General features: G+C 34.7%; 1 protein-coding gene across 4 annotated transcripts in view; it reads right to left on the bottom strand.

Moving 5' to 3' along the window:
• The window catches only part of DMD (dystrophin), a 2197254-nt gene that overhangs the window by 1340250 nt on the left and 843130 nt on the right, over positions 1-13874 (bottom strand). For all 4 annotated transcript variants that reach the window (XM_032883124.1, XM_032883125.1, XM_032883122.1 and 1 more), the window contains exon 20: positions 2388-2629. In XM_032883124.1, coding sequence (XP_032739015.1) covers positions 2388-2629 — 242 coding nt within the window. The remainder of the gene's footprint in view (positions 1-2387; positions 2630-13874) is intronic.

A 13874-nucleotide genomic window follows, 5' to 3' on the forward strand; every position in this document is an offset into this window, starting at 1 on the left:
TTGAAATATTTAACATTTAAAAGATGTTAGCAATTACTCATTATTTCCACAAAAGGGCCTTAATGTGATTAGTCCTCCTGAGTAAGGCATCTTCCCTGAGTCTGTTTATCCTTCAAAATTTTGTGTTTATCTGATGGAAAAACTTTTTCATTTTTCTTGGAAAAGCGTCCATGGATTTCTTCCAATTCCCAAAGGGTTCTCTAACCCCCATAAGAAGAACCAGTTCTGGCAAGCATTATATTTGGAGCTAACACTGCTGTCTAATCTTAGAAAACATCTCCAAATAACAGAATGCACTGACAAACAAGATGGAATAATTTATTTACCTAGTGTTAATCATAGCAAAATAATATGTTAACTTTTGTGTGAATGAGTCTGATCTTTTCCTGCTAAATATTTTACCCCAAGTGACTCATCAAGTTAATAGCAACCAAAGGTGCAGAGAAAAAGAGTAAGGAGTGATGAAGAAGAATGGAATTATGTCATCAAAATTTGGAATCTTCTGACTGAATGCAGAAAAAAGAAATAACTTCACTCAGGATGACTTCCTCAACCTCGAGAGAATATTTAAGATTTGTTAACCACCAATGATCTCCATTTGCTCCTCAGATAAAGACCAAAATACTCCAGGTCCCAAGAGTCCTTGCTTTGTCTCCTATATGCCTGTCTTTTGGACTCCATTTTTCATCTTATTCCCACCCCTCACACCTCTCTGTCCAATATTCACATTGGCCTTCCTTCAGCTCTTTGGAGGTGGTTGTGTTTAAGCCACAGATACCCTATGGTATCTGTCAGGCAGTTGAACCAAGTTAATACACTTAGTATCACTCTCAGCAACACTAGGGATGTTGACTATTTTATGGATGAATGTATTTTTTAGATTTTATAGTTAATTTTTATACCTGAATTTCAACAAACAGGTTAAGGTAAGATCATCAGATTTTGTTACAAGAAATAATGTAGGTGGCGTATTCCATGGATTCATAGGAAAAACAAAAGTCACAGATTCTATTAACAGCAAAATGTGTCTTGAAGTATAGAAACTCGCTTAATTTGCATATTTGTATGAAAAAACTCAGTGCCTTTCTGTCCTATATTCTTTATCTAAAAATGTATTTCCTGAGTTTGTCATTTCCTCGTAAATCTGCAGAACCAATATGAGATAAAAAATCTTCAGGTCCTTCAACTGCTTTTCCCTTCAAAGTATCTTTGAATTTCCCATCCCTTCCTGGGATTAATACCACCTCCAAAGCAACCTTGTCACCTCTCCATCTTCAATCTCCCATTATTTAAACCATTCTTTTCAAAGTATGCATATTAACCTCCATTCCCTGCTTCTTAGATTAAACCTAGCCATCTCAGTCTATCACTGAGGTTCATCCTAGAAACCATTTCATTTATCCAGTTTCTCACTTTCCAAGAAAAGCATTCAGCTCATAGTAACCATACAAAAAGTTCAAGTGATCTTCATTATTGTGTAACTCTGGTTTTCTTACATTTGTAAACACACTCTTTTAATCTCTTTCTCAGGTTCCTTGGTGCCAGTTATACCTTGTTTGGCCCTCTGGATGCACTGCCCACTTCTAGAACTCAGGAGAATGACGCTTATAAACTAGGGCTCTTTGTACTGTGCCTAATGATTAAGTTTAGCCAATGGGGATCCCTGTCCAGATTCAGGTTCTAGAGGCAGGGAGGAGAGTGAAATAGCATATTGATTTTTCTGGATCCATTCCTGTGATAGCATGTGGGCTGGCTCTTAAGGCTGTCTTTACAATGGGTGCCCAATTCACTCCTTCTAGGTTTCCGTAACTTCTCTATCTCTAATCCTTTTGGGCCTCAGAAGTTACAGCTCTGATGCAGGGTTACTGTACTATGCCTTATGGTTCCTCTATATTCCAAGCACACTGATGAAATATTTTGGTACAGAAACCTTCCTCAAATTATCCTAATTTGAGTGAACTGTCAATTTTAAAGATGTTCCTCATATATCCAATTAAACAGTACATCGACTGCTTGTGTTTGTGTAGATTCCACTTTTTTAACATATGAATGAGTTTTGTTTTTAGCACATGAGCTGCCATAAAAATGAGCTCCAAATTACTGGCCATTTCTCATAGGATATGTGTAGTTTCCATACTCCCAAACTGCTTCACCATTCTGCAAACTGACAAAATCAATTAGCCATGTGTAAGTACTCTAAATCTACTTTTTTAGGATCCAGTCATCATACATTATCTATTTAAACTCATTTTCTTCACTTAGATTTTGACCTTTATTGTGTTTAAACCCTTCAGAGGGATTTTTTTTATTAAATAATTTGCTATTCTTCTGGAGATTGCCAAGAAATTCCTTTTGATCATGATCCAAAAAGGAGGAAAGAATCTTACCTTACACATTTTTAACTGGCTTTTAATTACTGTTGGCTCTGATGTGGTGGTGGGCTGGGTTTTCAACCAGTTTTCAGCAGTAGTTGTCATCTGCTCCAATTGTTGTAGCTGATTATAGAAAGTGATGATGTTGTTCTGATACTCCAGCCAGTTAAGTCTCTCGCTTAGCAATTGGCAGAACTCTATCCACCGGCTGTTCAGTTGTTCTGAGGCTTGTTTGATGCTGTCAGCATTAACACCCTCTAGAAAGAAGATTTTTAAAATATATCCACTGAAGCCACAGACTGCAAGACATCTGAAAACCCATGTGTCTCAAGTTTAAAAGTATTCATCTCATGAAGGATTTTGAACAAATCATTTACTGATAAAGAAATAGAAGTACCAACAGGATTTTTGATTACTGATTGTAAATTATTAGAGATGCATCTTATCAAGAGCATGCATGTAATAAAATAATAAATAAGGACACATAAGGTGTAGAAGACTAGAATATATTTAAATCAAAACAAAAAGGGTCAAATCTCTGAAGGGAATTGGAAGATTGATCACAGACAAAAAAATCTTTTGGAGGATTCCAAGTAATTGTTAAATATCATGTATGCTATTGAAATGTACATTGAAACACTAACCTCTGTGTTTTTTAAATGGTTTGGGAATTAGCTGAAATGTTATTATTTGGATTTTAATAAAAAAAGAAAGGGGTTTTTATCAAAATGCAGTAATTCTCTATTTCTGCTATAGAAAGGCAGTGCAATTTTCCATGGGTCCAAAGAAGTGATGGGGCGCCTGGGTGGCTCAGTGGGTTGAGCCTCTGCCTTCGGCTCAGGTCATGATCTCAGGGTCCTGGGATTGAGTCCCACATCGGGTTCTCTGCTCAGCAGGGAGCCTGCTTCTTCCTCTCTCTCTCTCTCTCTCTACCTGCCTCTCTGCCTATTTGTGATTCCTGTCTGTCAAATAAATAAATAAAATCTTAAAAAAAAAGTTTAAAAAAATAAATAAAAATAAAAAAGAAGTGAAATAAGCACTAAAAATAACTTTTCTAAAATGAAAAAATATTTTCATGTTACTTACATATCATTTACAAATATGGAAGTTGATCTGATAATTTTAAAATCATCTATAACAAAACTAAAGCAGAAAAAAAATCTATCAAAGGTAAAATGGAAACATAAGCACATCATTATCATTTAGCTTTCTGGAGAATCTACTATGTGTTAGGTATTTGGTGTCTTTTAATATTATTCAATCTATTTAAGTTTACCATAATGTGCTATGTGATTACTAATGCCACTCCAACTATATATTATCCTATACATACCAAGAAACAGTGACAACATCAGGTAATGTTGTGTGATAAAATACTCTATATAGTTACTTGACAAAACTTAGGTGTTCTTACACACACATACACACATGTATGAAATTACATAGTAACTTTCTTAATTATATTATATAAAAATATTAAATTGGATATCCATTTTAAAATACAGCTATAACAGCATTGATAACTTTCTTATATTTTTGAAACATTATTTGAATATTTGAAGGGAGAAATGTTGGTATATAATGATTCAAATGTGCCATGGACACAAATGATCAGATGTTTAGAGGAAATATTCTCAGCATATGTTAAACTTGAATAAGCAATTAGAAGAAGGAAGACCATGGTGGTCCAATTCCAGTTTGGGCAGGTCAGAGATGCTAAAGTAATTTAAAGGTACTGATGAACAGATACTGCATTGAGTCTTGTTTAACATTTCTCTAAATTATAAGGAAATACAAGGGAAATGAGCTCACTGTCCCTGACATAAGTCAATCATATAAAGAGCCACCCCTCTCAAATGAAAAAATAAAACCATAAAGTAATTTTCCATGTGAATAATACATGCTAATCTAATCAGAAAATACAAATAAAACTATAATGAACTACCAATTGGTCCTGTGGTATCTATTAAAATCTAGGGATAGAATTTAATGTGTGCTTGTTGATAATTCTCCAAACTATCAGCTCAATATGTCAGGCCAAAAAAATGTCCAGATGCTAACATCACTGCAAAAGGAATTAAAATAAATGAGAAAAGCAAATTTTGTACAAATCCACTATGAAATCTATAATACTCTCTACTTATTAACATATTGATTTTTATAACTAAATAAGGGTGATTAAAACACAATTATCATATTGATTTTTATAACTAAATAAGGGTGATTAAAACACAATAATAGGTAAAAGAAGGATCTCCCTATTGGGATAAATGAAGGGGAACAGAAAGTTACAGAAATTCACAGTAAGAGCTCTAGTATTAGGCAGAACTGAGTTCAAATTTCACTCCCTTTACTAAATGGGTAAATGAGGCTCAATTATTCGATCCCACTGGATCTCCTTTTTCTCATCCATGAAATGAGGCTAAAATAGAATTGATCTCATAGGATACCTATGAGGGTTCTGAGTTAACATGTGTGAAGCAGTTACATAAAGTCTGACATATGTCAGGCAAATAATAAATATCAATGTTAAAGCAAATAATATGTAGCCAACAAAAAGAAAAGAGATCAGAGATTTCAAATGTTGAAATTGGTCAGGGGAGGTCTTTTTAATGACTGAAAGGGGGCATTTATAAAAAAATCAATGACTAATATTTTTAAAGTTAGTGCTAATTTTATAAAATATGGCACTAATATGGGATATAGAAAGTGTGTGTAGACATTTTTAAAAGAAATCATATCAACCAGTGATAAATTGATGAGTATATTAGCTAAGCTTCAAATATTTGCCCGTACATCCATTCTCATTTGCAATTAAAACGATACAGGGCAACTATGTCAAAAATTAAAAACAGAAACTTCCACATGTCACTGGCAAAGATAAGATGTTGACCACGGAGAATCAGATATCTTATTATGAAGGATTTGCATGTAAATATTGTATTGTTTCATGTGTGAATATACTTCCTGCTCAACAAGAGAAGGAAGATCTGTCCTTCTAAACTCTAAACCACTCTGAGAAAAAGGTCTCCACTGGCAGGCAGTATCTGATAGAGTTCTCAGCTTAGAATAGGTAAGGAATAAATACAGTGTAGTTGTGAACTTACGCAACACTAAATCAATAGCTTACTTCATACAAATATGAACATTAGGGTAGCAATACCCAGAGACACAAAAAGCCAAACACAAGGATGTACACAGTCTCTCTTGCTTCAAGTTTGCTTTAAAATACTTGGGGGAAGGATCAAAAGCCCTGGTACATGGCACATTACTACATGTATATCTCTTTTTTTTTTTTAAGATTTTTTATTTATTTATTTGACAAAGATCACAAGCAGGCAAAGAGGCAGGCAGAGAGAGAGCTGGGGAAACAGGCTCCCTGCTGAGCAGAGAGCCCAATGCGGGGCTCTATCCCAGGACCCTGGGATCATGACCTGAGCTGAAGGCAGAGGCTTTAACCCACTGAGCCACCCAGGTGCCCCACTACATGTATATCTCTTAAACTAAAATTATAAATGCCAATACTTCAGATTCATGAATTAGCTATCTACTAGGACAAAGTCTCTTAAAACTAGCAGAATAAATAAGGATACTGTTTCCCAAATGAATACTGAAGCATGAATAATTTTACTATTATATGTAACCATTTTATGTATATTTCATAAAATTACATGTTCCTTAACCCAACTGAAAATTTTAAGTTTTATGACCTTTTTTAAGGGTAAGTATCTGCAAATTTTAAAGTATCAATCATTTGAGCATCTTTTTCTCTAATTTTTTTTGTTAGCTACTTAAGAATACAAACACTAACTCACCAGGCATTATGAACAATACTTATGGAAGCCATTTTGTAGTAGCACATTAGAATCTCAGGGATAAGGGATCATAATCCATTCACATCTCGTATTCTAAACAACCCCTGAAATAGTCTATGAATAAATATATTGCACCCAGAGGAAATGGATCATTACTTCAAGTGCATCCATTAATTTTATTACTTGTGTACAGTGCATAACAGACTGTTAGAATAATTTTAATTGTGCACCACCTTCCATGCAAGTACTTCAGAACTGCCACTTAAAGTGAAGTATTCCTCATCAAGTATATTCATCATTAGCCATGAAGCCAGAGTAGAATCATGCAAAACCTGTGTTTAGAATGAAAAATCAAAATGAAGGTTTAATAAATAGTCTCCAATTTTTATTGCATATTAAGTGAGGGTCTTTACAAGCCCATTTGGCATGAATATAACAGCCTTGAATGTAATAGAAATTTACTAAGTCCATGAAAATAAGGCCTGAGTATTGTAGACTAAATTCTAGAGGTTTCTTGAACCACACTAATTTTTATACAATTGCTTTTTTTAAATAATTTTTTAAATAATAGCTTTTAAAAGTTAATAGGTGGGGTGCCTGGGTGGCTCAGTGGGTTAAAGCCTCTGCCTTTGACTCAGGTCATGATGTCAGGGTCCTGGGATAGAGCCCCACATCGGGCTTTCTGCTCAGCGGGGAGCCTGCTTCCTCCTCTCTCTCTCCTGCCTCTGCCTATTTGTGATATCTCTGTCGGTCAAATAAATAAATAAAATCTTTTAAAAAAAAGTTAATAGGTTTATGTAAAATTTATACCCCTAGTGAATACATAAATTTACTAAAATAGCTTTTTTTTAAAACTTTTTTTCTATTCTTAAACATCACTGAATTATGAGAGATAAAGGCCAGATTCCTATTCATATTTGTTTTTGTGGTGAATTTTCTCCAACAGTGACCACTATGACCTTCTCCTTCTCGCTCTCCCCATCTCTCCCTCTCCCTTTCCCTCTCTGTCTCTCTCTCTCTCACACACACACACACACACAAGCACAAAGTTTTTTCGTTTGGAGAATGGAGTCAAAGAATGATGTGTCTGTCCATTAACATTTATGGAGTGTGAACTCTGTGTAGACCATTATCCCCAAGTGTCACATGGAGAAATAGGAGACATAAACAGAACTGCCCAGAACTGAGGAAAGCGTAAGAGAAGAGGAAATGAGTCCAACTATGGGGAAAGCTACTCATTTACAATGGAGGGGCTGAAATACTGCAAATAGTATTATTTCTATTCCCCACTCACATACAGACCAGCTGCAAAATGTCCTTCCATTAAAAAATATAATTAGAAGAGTTACTGCCAATAAAAATCCTTCACAGTGATGTGAAGAGAAGATGAAGGTTTGGCTTTGAGGTGAGCCAAACTGACTATAATCTCTGTCTTTAACAATCTGACAAAATTTGGTTGCCCAAACTCAAAAGGCATCACTCATGTGAAATACTTAATGAGCTATATAAAGCAAAACATTAAAAAATGCAGTTACACAATTAATATTATAGATAAGAGGAGTCCTTGTCTGTGTTATCAGTCTGTACTATTTAATTACAGTCCTTAGCAGACTTACTATCAGGTATCACCTTAAACACTATAATCTAACAATCAAGGGATGATGGTTTTGAGTTATTCTTCTAGTCTAATATACTAATAATTACTAGTTTTATTTAAACATTTCCTTAATGCGATTGTCTTCAGACTCTTAATTAACATACAGGAAACTATAATTAGAAAATGAAAGGGAAGCACAGTTTAATGTAGAAAACATCACACTAACACTATTAGATAATTATATTATACCATCGCCTCTGGAAATTGTGGTGAAACAATTTTATAGCTTAAAGAAGGGGAAAATAAACTATGCTTATATATGTTTCCAAATAAATGTTTGATACAACCACTCTTTTGGTAATTTTAATATTAATAAAGGAAAATAGTTTATCTAAACCAGGTTTTTTTTTGATACCTGACTGATAAGGAGACTACATATAGATGCAAAAACATTATTTTACAAACAAAATTAAGAATAAAGTCTAGGGGTACCTGGGTGGCTCAGTCATTAAGTGTCTGCCTTCAGCTCAGGTCATGATCCCAGAGTCCTGGGATCAAGCCCTGCATTGGGCTCCCTGCTCACTGGGAAGCCTGCTTCTCCCTCTCCCAATCCCCCTACTCATGTTCCCTCTCTCGCTGTCTCTCTCTCTGTCAAATAAGTAAATAAAATCTTTTTAGAAAAGAATGAAGTCTAAATAGATAAAAAAGAAAGCAAATGATTAAATACAAAAAATATTCCAGATTGTCTTAAAATCCCATACTCTCACACACTGAAAAGCTTTCACTTTGAAGTAAGAAGATCAGATAAAAAGTCTGACATAAAATCTTAGTAAATTAGGATTCATTAATGAATAATCAATAGTACCAATATAGTAGTCAGATCACTTACCATACTTTGTTGTGAAATTCTCTAAAATTTTAATTAACCATTTTTGTGTTTAAATGAAAAACTATAAAAATAAAACTTAGAGAAGGTTATGTTGTATCCTTTAAAAAAAAAAGGAAATAAGTGCAAATTGGGAAATTCCCCTTCTCAGCATAACATAGCTATAGTAAACAAAATTACATCACTAGGTACCCAATGTAGTCTCCCACTTACTCTCATTAAAATTCTAGAAAGCCAACAATTTCTTGAGACTAAAGTTCTTATTCCCATCTTATGTAGTAACAATAAGCTTCATAAAAGATATATTTGTGAAAAATTTCTCTAATAAGAATGTCTCTCCACCATCCACCACTCTTCTCAAACTACTCCCATACTTATCCAGTCAAACGATGTTGACAGGAATTAAAAATATAATGTTTGTTAAAAAAAATTACAGTTAAGGAATAGATAAAACAGTTCATTATACCAAAATTCACATTAAAAACTAAGAAACATGATTCTTAAACTAACATGCTGTTAGTACTGTAGTCCCTTTTTAGCCTACTATAATCATGAAGATAACTTACATGCTTACATAAGAACTGGGATATCTACAAGGGAAATGTTTGTGTTAAACTTTAAAGTATGCAAGTAACTGATGCAACTCCTTTTTTGGTTGTAAAAAAGGTTCCAAATAAATTAACATGAGTCTTTTACTGATTCTGTGCATATTTTGCAAATATCAACCATTGTACTACAAAACTCACAAAGTAAGTAATATTAAAGTTGACAATATATTTAATGTTTACTGTACTTTAATATTTTTCAGGTAAGCTTTGTATTTGATAAAGTATAGAAAGATGAAAATCATCTTTAAATTGCTTTAAATTGATCCTAACATCTAGTGAGCCTGAAAAACTGAACACATGTTATGAGAAAGACTGTTTTCAAGACAGAAGAATGATTTTTAACAAAATTCTGCAACATCAAGTCAGAGTCACTTCTACATTGGCATGATGGTAATCTCTGTACTCTTAAGAATTTTATAAACCTGGCGGTTCACAGACCTGTACCCCTGGGGATAAAAATATATTATATGTTTATAAAAAATAAAATTATAAAAACAGAATTTTAGGGCACTCCCCCTTTTCCTCAGCACCTTTCTTCATTTCCTTTAACAAACTACCTTTGAGACTAATAGGTTTTGTTTTCTGCATTTCTTTCTTTTTTTAAAAATTAACATATAATGTATTATTTGCTTCAGGGTTACAGGTCTGTGATTCATCAGTCTTACACAATTCACAGCACTCATCATAGCACACACCCTCCCCAATGTCCATCATGCAGCCACCCCATTTCTCCCTTCCCTCCCAAACAACCCTCATTTTCTTTCCTGAGATTAAGAATCTCTTAAGATTTGTCTCCTCTCTGGTTTCATCTTGTTTCATTTTTCCTTCCTTTCCCCCATGATCATCCATCTTGTTTCTCAAATTCCTCATATCAGTGAGATCATATAATTTCTTTCTCTGATTGACTTATTTTGCTTAACATAATAGTCTCTAGTTCCATCCATATCATTGCAAATGGCAATATTTCATTTTTGATGGCTGCATAATACTCCATTGTGTGTGTGTATACACACACACACACACACACACACACACACACATACACACCACACCTTCTTTATCCATTCATCTATTGATGGACTTCTAGGCTCTTTCCATGGTTTGGCTACTGTGGACATTGCTGCTATAAACATTCTGGTGCACGTGCCCCTTTGGATCACTACATTTGTATCCTTAGGGTAAAATACCCAGTAGTGTGATTGCTGGGTCATAGGGTAGCTCTATTTTAAACTTTTTGAGGAAGCTCCATACTGTTTACCAGAGTGGCTGTACCAGCTTCCATTCCCACCAACAGTATAGGAGGGTTCCCCTTTCTCCACATCCTCGCCAACACCTGTCATTTCCTGACTGGTTAATTTTAGCCATTCTGACTGGTGTGAGAAGGTATCTCATTGTGGTTTTGATTTGTATTTCCCTGATGCTGAGTTATGTGGAGCTCTCTTTCATGTGTCTGTTGGCCATCTGGATGTCTTCTTTGCAGAAATGTCTGTTCATGTCTTCTGCCCATTTCTTGATTGCATTATTTGTCCTTTGGGTGTTGAGTTTGATAAGTTCTTTATACATTTTGGATACTAGCCCTTTATCTGATATGTCATTTGTGAAAAGCTTCTCCCATTCTGTCAGTTGTCTTTTGGTTTTGGTGACTGTTTCCGTTATTGTGCAAAGTTTTTTGATCTTGATGAAGTCCCAATAGTTCATTTTTGCCCTTGCTTCCCTTATCTTTGGCAATGTTTCTAGGAAGAAGTTGCTACATCTCAGATCAAAGAGGTTTCTGCCTGTGTTCTTCTCAAGGATTTTGTTGAATTCCTGTCTTACGTTGAGGTCTTTCATCCATTTTGAGTCTATTCTTATGTGTGGTGTAAGGAAATGGTCCAGTTTCATTTTTCTGCATGTGGCTGTCCAATTTTCCCAACACCATTTGTTGTAGAGACTTTCTTTTCCATTGGACATTCTTTCCTGCATTGTCAAAGATTAGTTGACCATGAGTTGAGGGTCCATTTCTGGGCTCTCTATTCTGTTCCACTGACCTATGTGTCTAATTTTGTGCCAGTACCATACTGTCTTCTGAATATATTTGTGATGTCCATCTAGTCCAGTGTGTCTTTTAAAGCCTTTATTTCCTCGTTCATCTTTTGCTTAAATGATCTGTCCATTTCAGTGAGGGGGAGTATTAAAGTCCTCTACTATTATTGTATTATTGTTAATGTGTTTCTTTGATTTTGTTATTAATTGGTTTATGTAGTTGGCTGCTCCCATGTTAGGGGCATAGATATTTAAAATTGTTAGATCTTCTTGTTGGAAAGACAATTTGAGTATGATATACTGTCCTTCCTCATCTCTTATTATAGTCTTTGGCTTAAAATTTAATTTGTCTGATGTAAGGGTTGCCACCCGAGCTTTCTTTTGATGTCTATTAGTATGGTAAATTGTTTTCTACCCCCTCACTTTAAGTCTGGAGATGTCTTTGGGTCTAAAATGAGTCTTTTGCAGACAGCATATTTATGGGTCTTTTTTTTTTTAATCCATTCTGATACCCTGTGTCTTTTGATTGGGCCCTTTAGCCTATTGACATTCTGGGTAACTATTGAAAGATATGAATTTAGTGCCATTGTATTGCCTATAAGGTGAATGTTACTGTATATTGTCTCTGTTCCTTTCTGGTATATGTTATTTTTAGGCTCTCTCTTTGCTTAGAGGACCCCTTTCAATATTTTCTGTAGGGCTGGCTTGGTGTTTGCAAATTCTTTTAGTTTTTGTTTGTCCTGGAAGCTTTTTATGTCTCCTTCCTTTTCCAATGACAGCCTAGCTGAATATAGTATTCTTGGTTGCATATTTTTCTCATTTAGTGCTCTGAATATATCAGATGCCAGTCCTTTCTGGCCTCCCAGGTCTCTGTGGATAAGTCTTCTGTCAATCTAGTGTTTCTACCATTGTAGGTTATAGGCCTCTTGTCCTGAGCTGCCTTCAGGATTTTCTCTTTGTTTCTGAGACTTGTAAGCTTTACTATTAAATGATGGGGTATTAACCTATTTATATTGATTTTAATACAGTTTAATACAGTTGTATTGATTTTAATCCAGTGCCTGGATTTTATGCCTGTTTCCTTCCCAAGATTAGGGAAGTTCTCTGCTATAATTTGCTCCAATATACCTTCTGCCCCTCTCTTTCTTCTTCTGGGATCCCAATTATTCTAATACTGTTTCATCTTATGGCAATTCTTTTCTCTCAAATTCTCCCATTCTGATCCAGTAGTTGCTTATCTCTCTTTTTCTCAGCTTCTTTATTCTCCATCATTTGGTCTTCTATATCACTAATTCTCTTTTCTGTCTCATTTATCCTTGCAGTAAGAGCCTCCATGTTTTATTGCACCTCATTAATAGCTTTTTTTTTTAATTATAACTTGGTAAGATTTTAGTTCTTTTGTTTCTCTAAAAAGGGATTCTTTAGTATCTTCTATGCTTTTTCCAAGCCCAGCTAGAATATTTATAATTGTCATTCTGAACTCTAGTTCTGACATCTTACTAATGTCCATATCGATTAGGTCCCTAACAGTCAGTACTGCCTCTTGTTCTTTTTCTGAAGTGAGTTTTTCCACTTTGTCATTTAGTCCATAAAGGCACAGAGAATGAGAGAACAAAATGCTAAAAGGGTAACAATGACCCTGAAAAATATACACTAAACAAATCAAAAGAGACCTGAAACCAGGGGAAAAGAAAGGATAAAAAAAGTATATATATGATAAGACTGGTGAACCACATAGTCGATTTTGGGCATATTTTGGTCTGTTTAGAAGAAATTGCCTCCCAAAATTTCAAAGAAAGTAAAACATATATATATACAAAAATAAGGGTAATATGATGAGGGGATGGAATATGACTATAAAGATGAAAATTATAAAAGACTATAAAAGAGGAATTGATAAGAAGTTGGTTGAAAAAAGAAAGAAAAAATTTTTTAAAAAGGGGGAGAGAGTGTGATCACCAGGAGACTAGAAAAAAGCCATATACTAGATTTAGGGTATATTTTGGTCTGTTAGAAGAAACTATATCCCAAAATTTTAGAGAAATATATATTTATATAAAAGTAAGGTTAAATGCAATGAAGGGATAGAATATGAATATAAAAATGAAAATTAACAAAGATTTTTTTAAAAGGCATTGACAAGATGTTGGTTAAAATAGAAAATAGGAAAAATTCAAAAAAATAAAGAAAATTTAAAAAAAATCACTTTTGTTAGATGAAAGAATCTTGGGGGGAAAAGCCATGTATTCCATATGCTGTATTCCCCTAGTTCTGGAGTTTTGCGTTTCTCATTGATTGGTAAACTTGGTCTTGGCTGGATGTTCTTGCTGATCTTCTTGGGGGTGGGGGTTGCTGGTACAGTGATTCTCAAATGTCTTTCTCAAGGCGGAATTGCACTGCCCTTGCCAGGGGCCAGGCTGAGTAATCCACTTGGGTTTGCTCCATAGCCTTTGTTCCCTGAATGCTTTCTGTACAGCTTTGGAGGATAAGAATGAAAATGGTGGCCTCCCAATCTGCAGCCCAGAGGAGCTGATAACTCGGGTTCTCATTCCTCAATGCACCCTTGGAGAAAAG

The sequence above is a fragment of the Lontra canadensis genome, unplaced genomic scaffold (assembly GCF_010015895.1).
Source record: "Lontra canadensis isolate GAN:19392208 unplaced genomic scaffold, GSC_riverotter_1.0 scaffold86, whole genome shotgun sequence".
NCBI classification, from domain to species: domain Eukaryota; kingdom Metazoa; phylum Chordata; class Mammalia; order Carnivora; family Mustelidae; genus Lontra; species Lontra canadensis.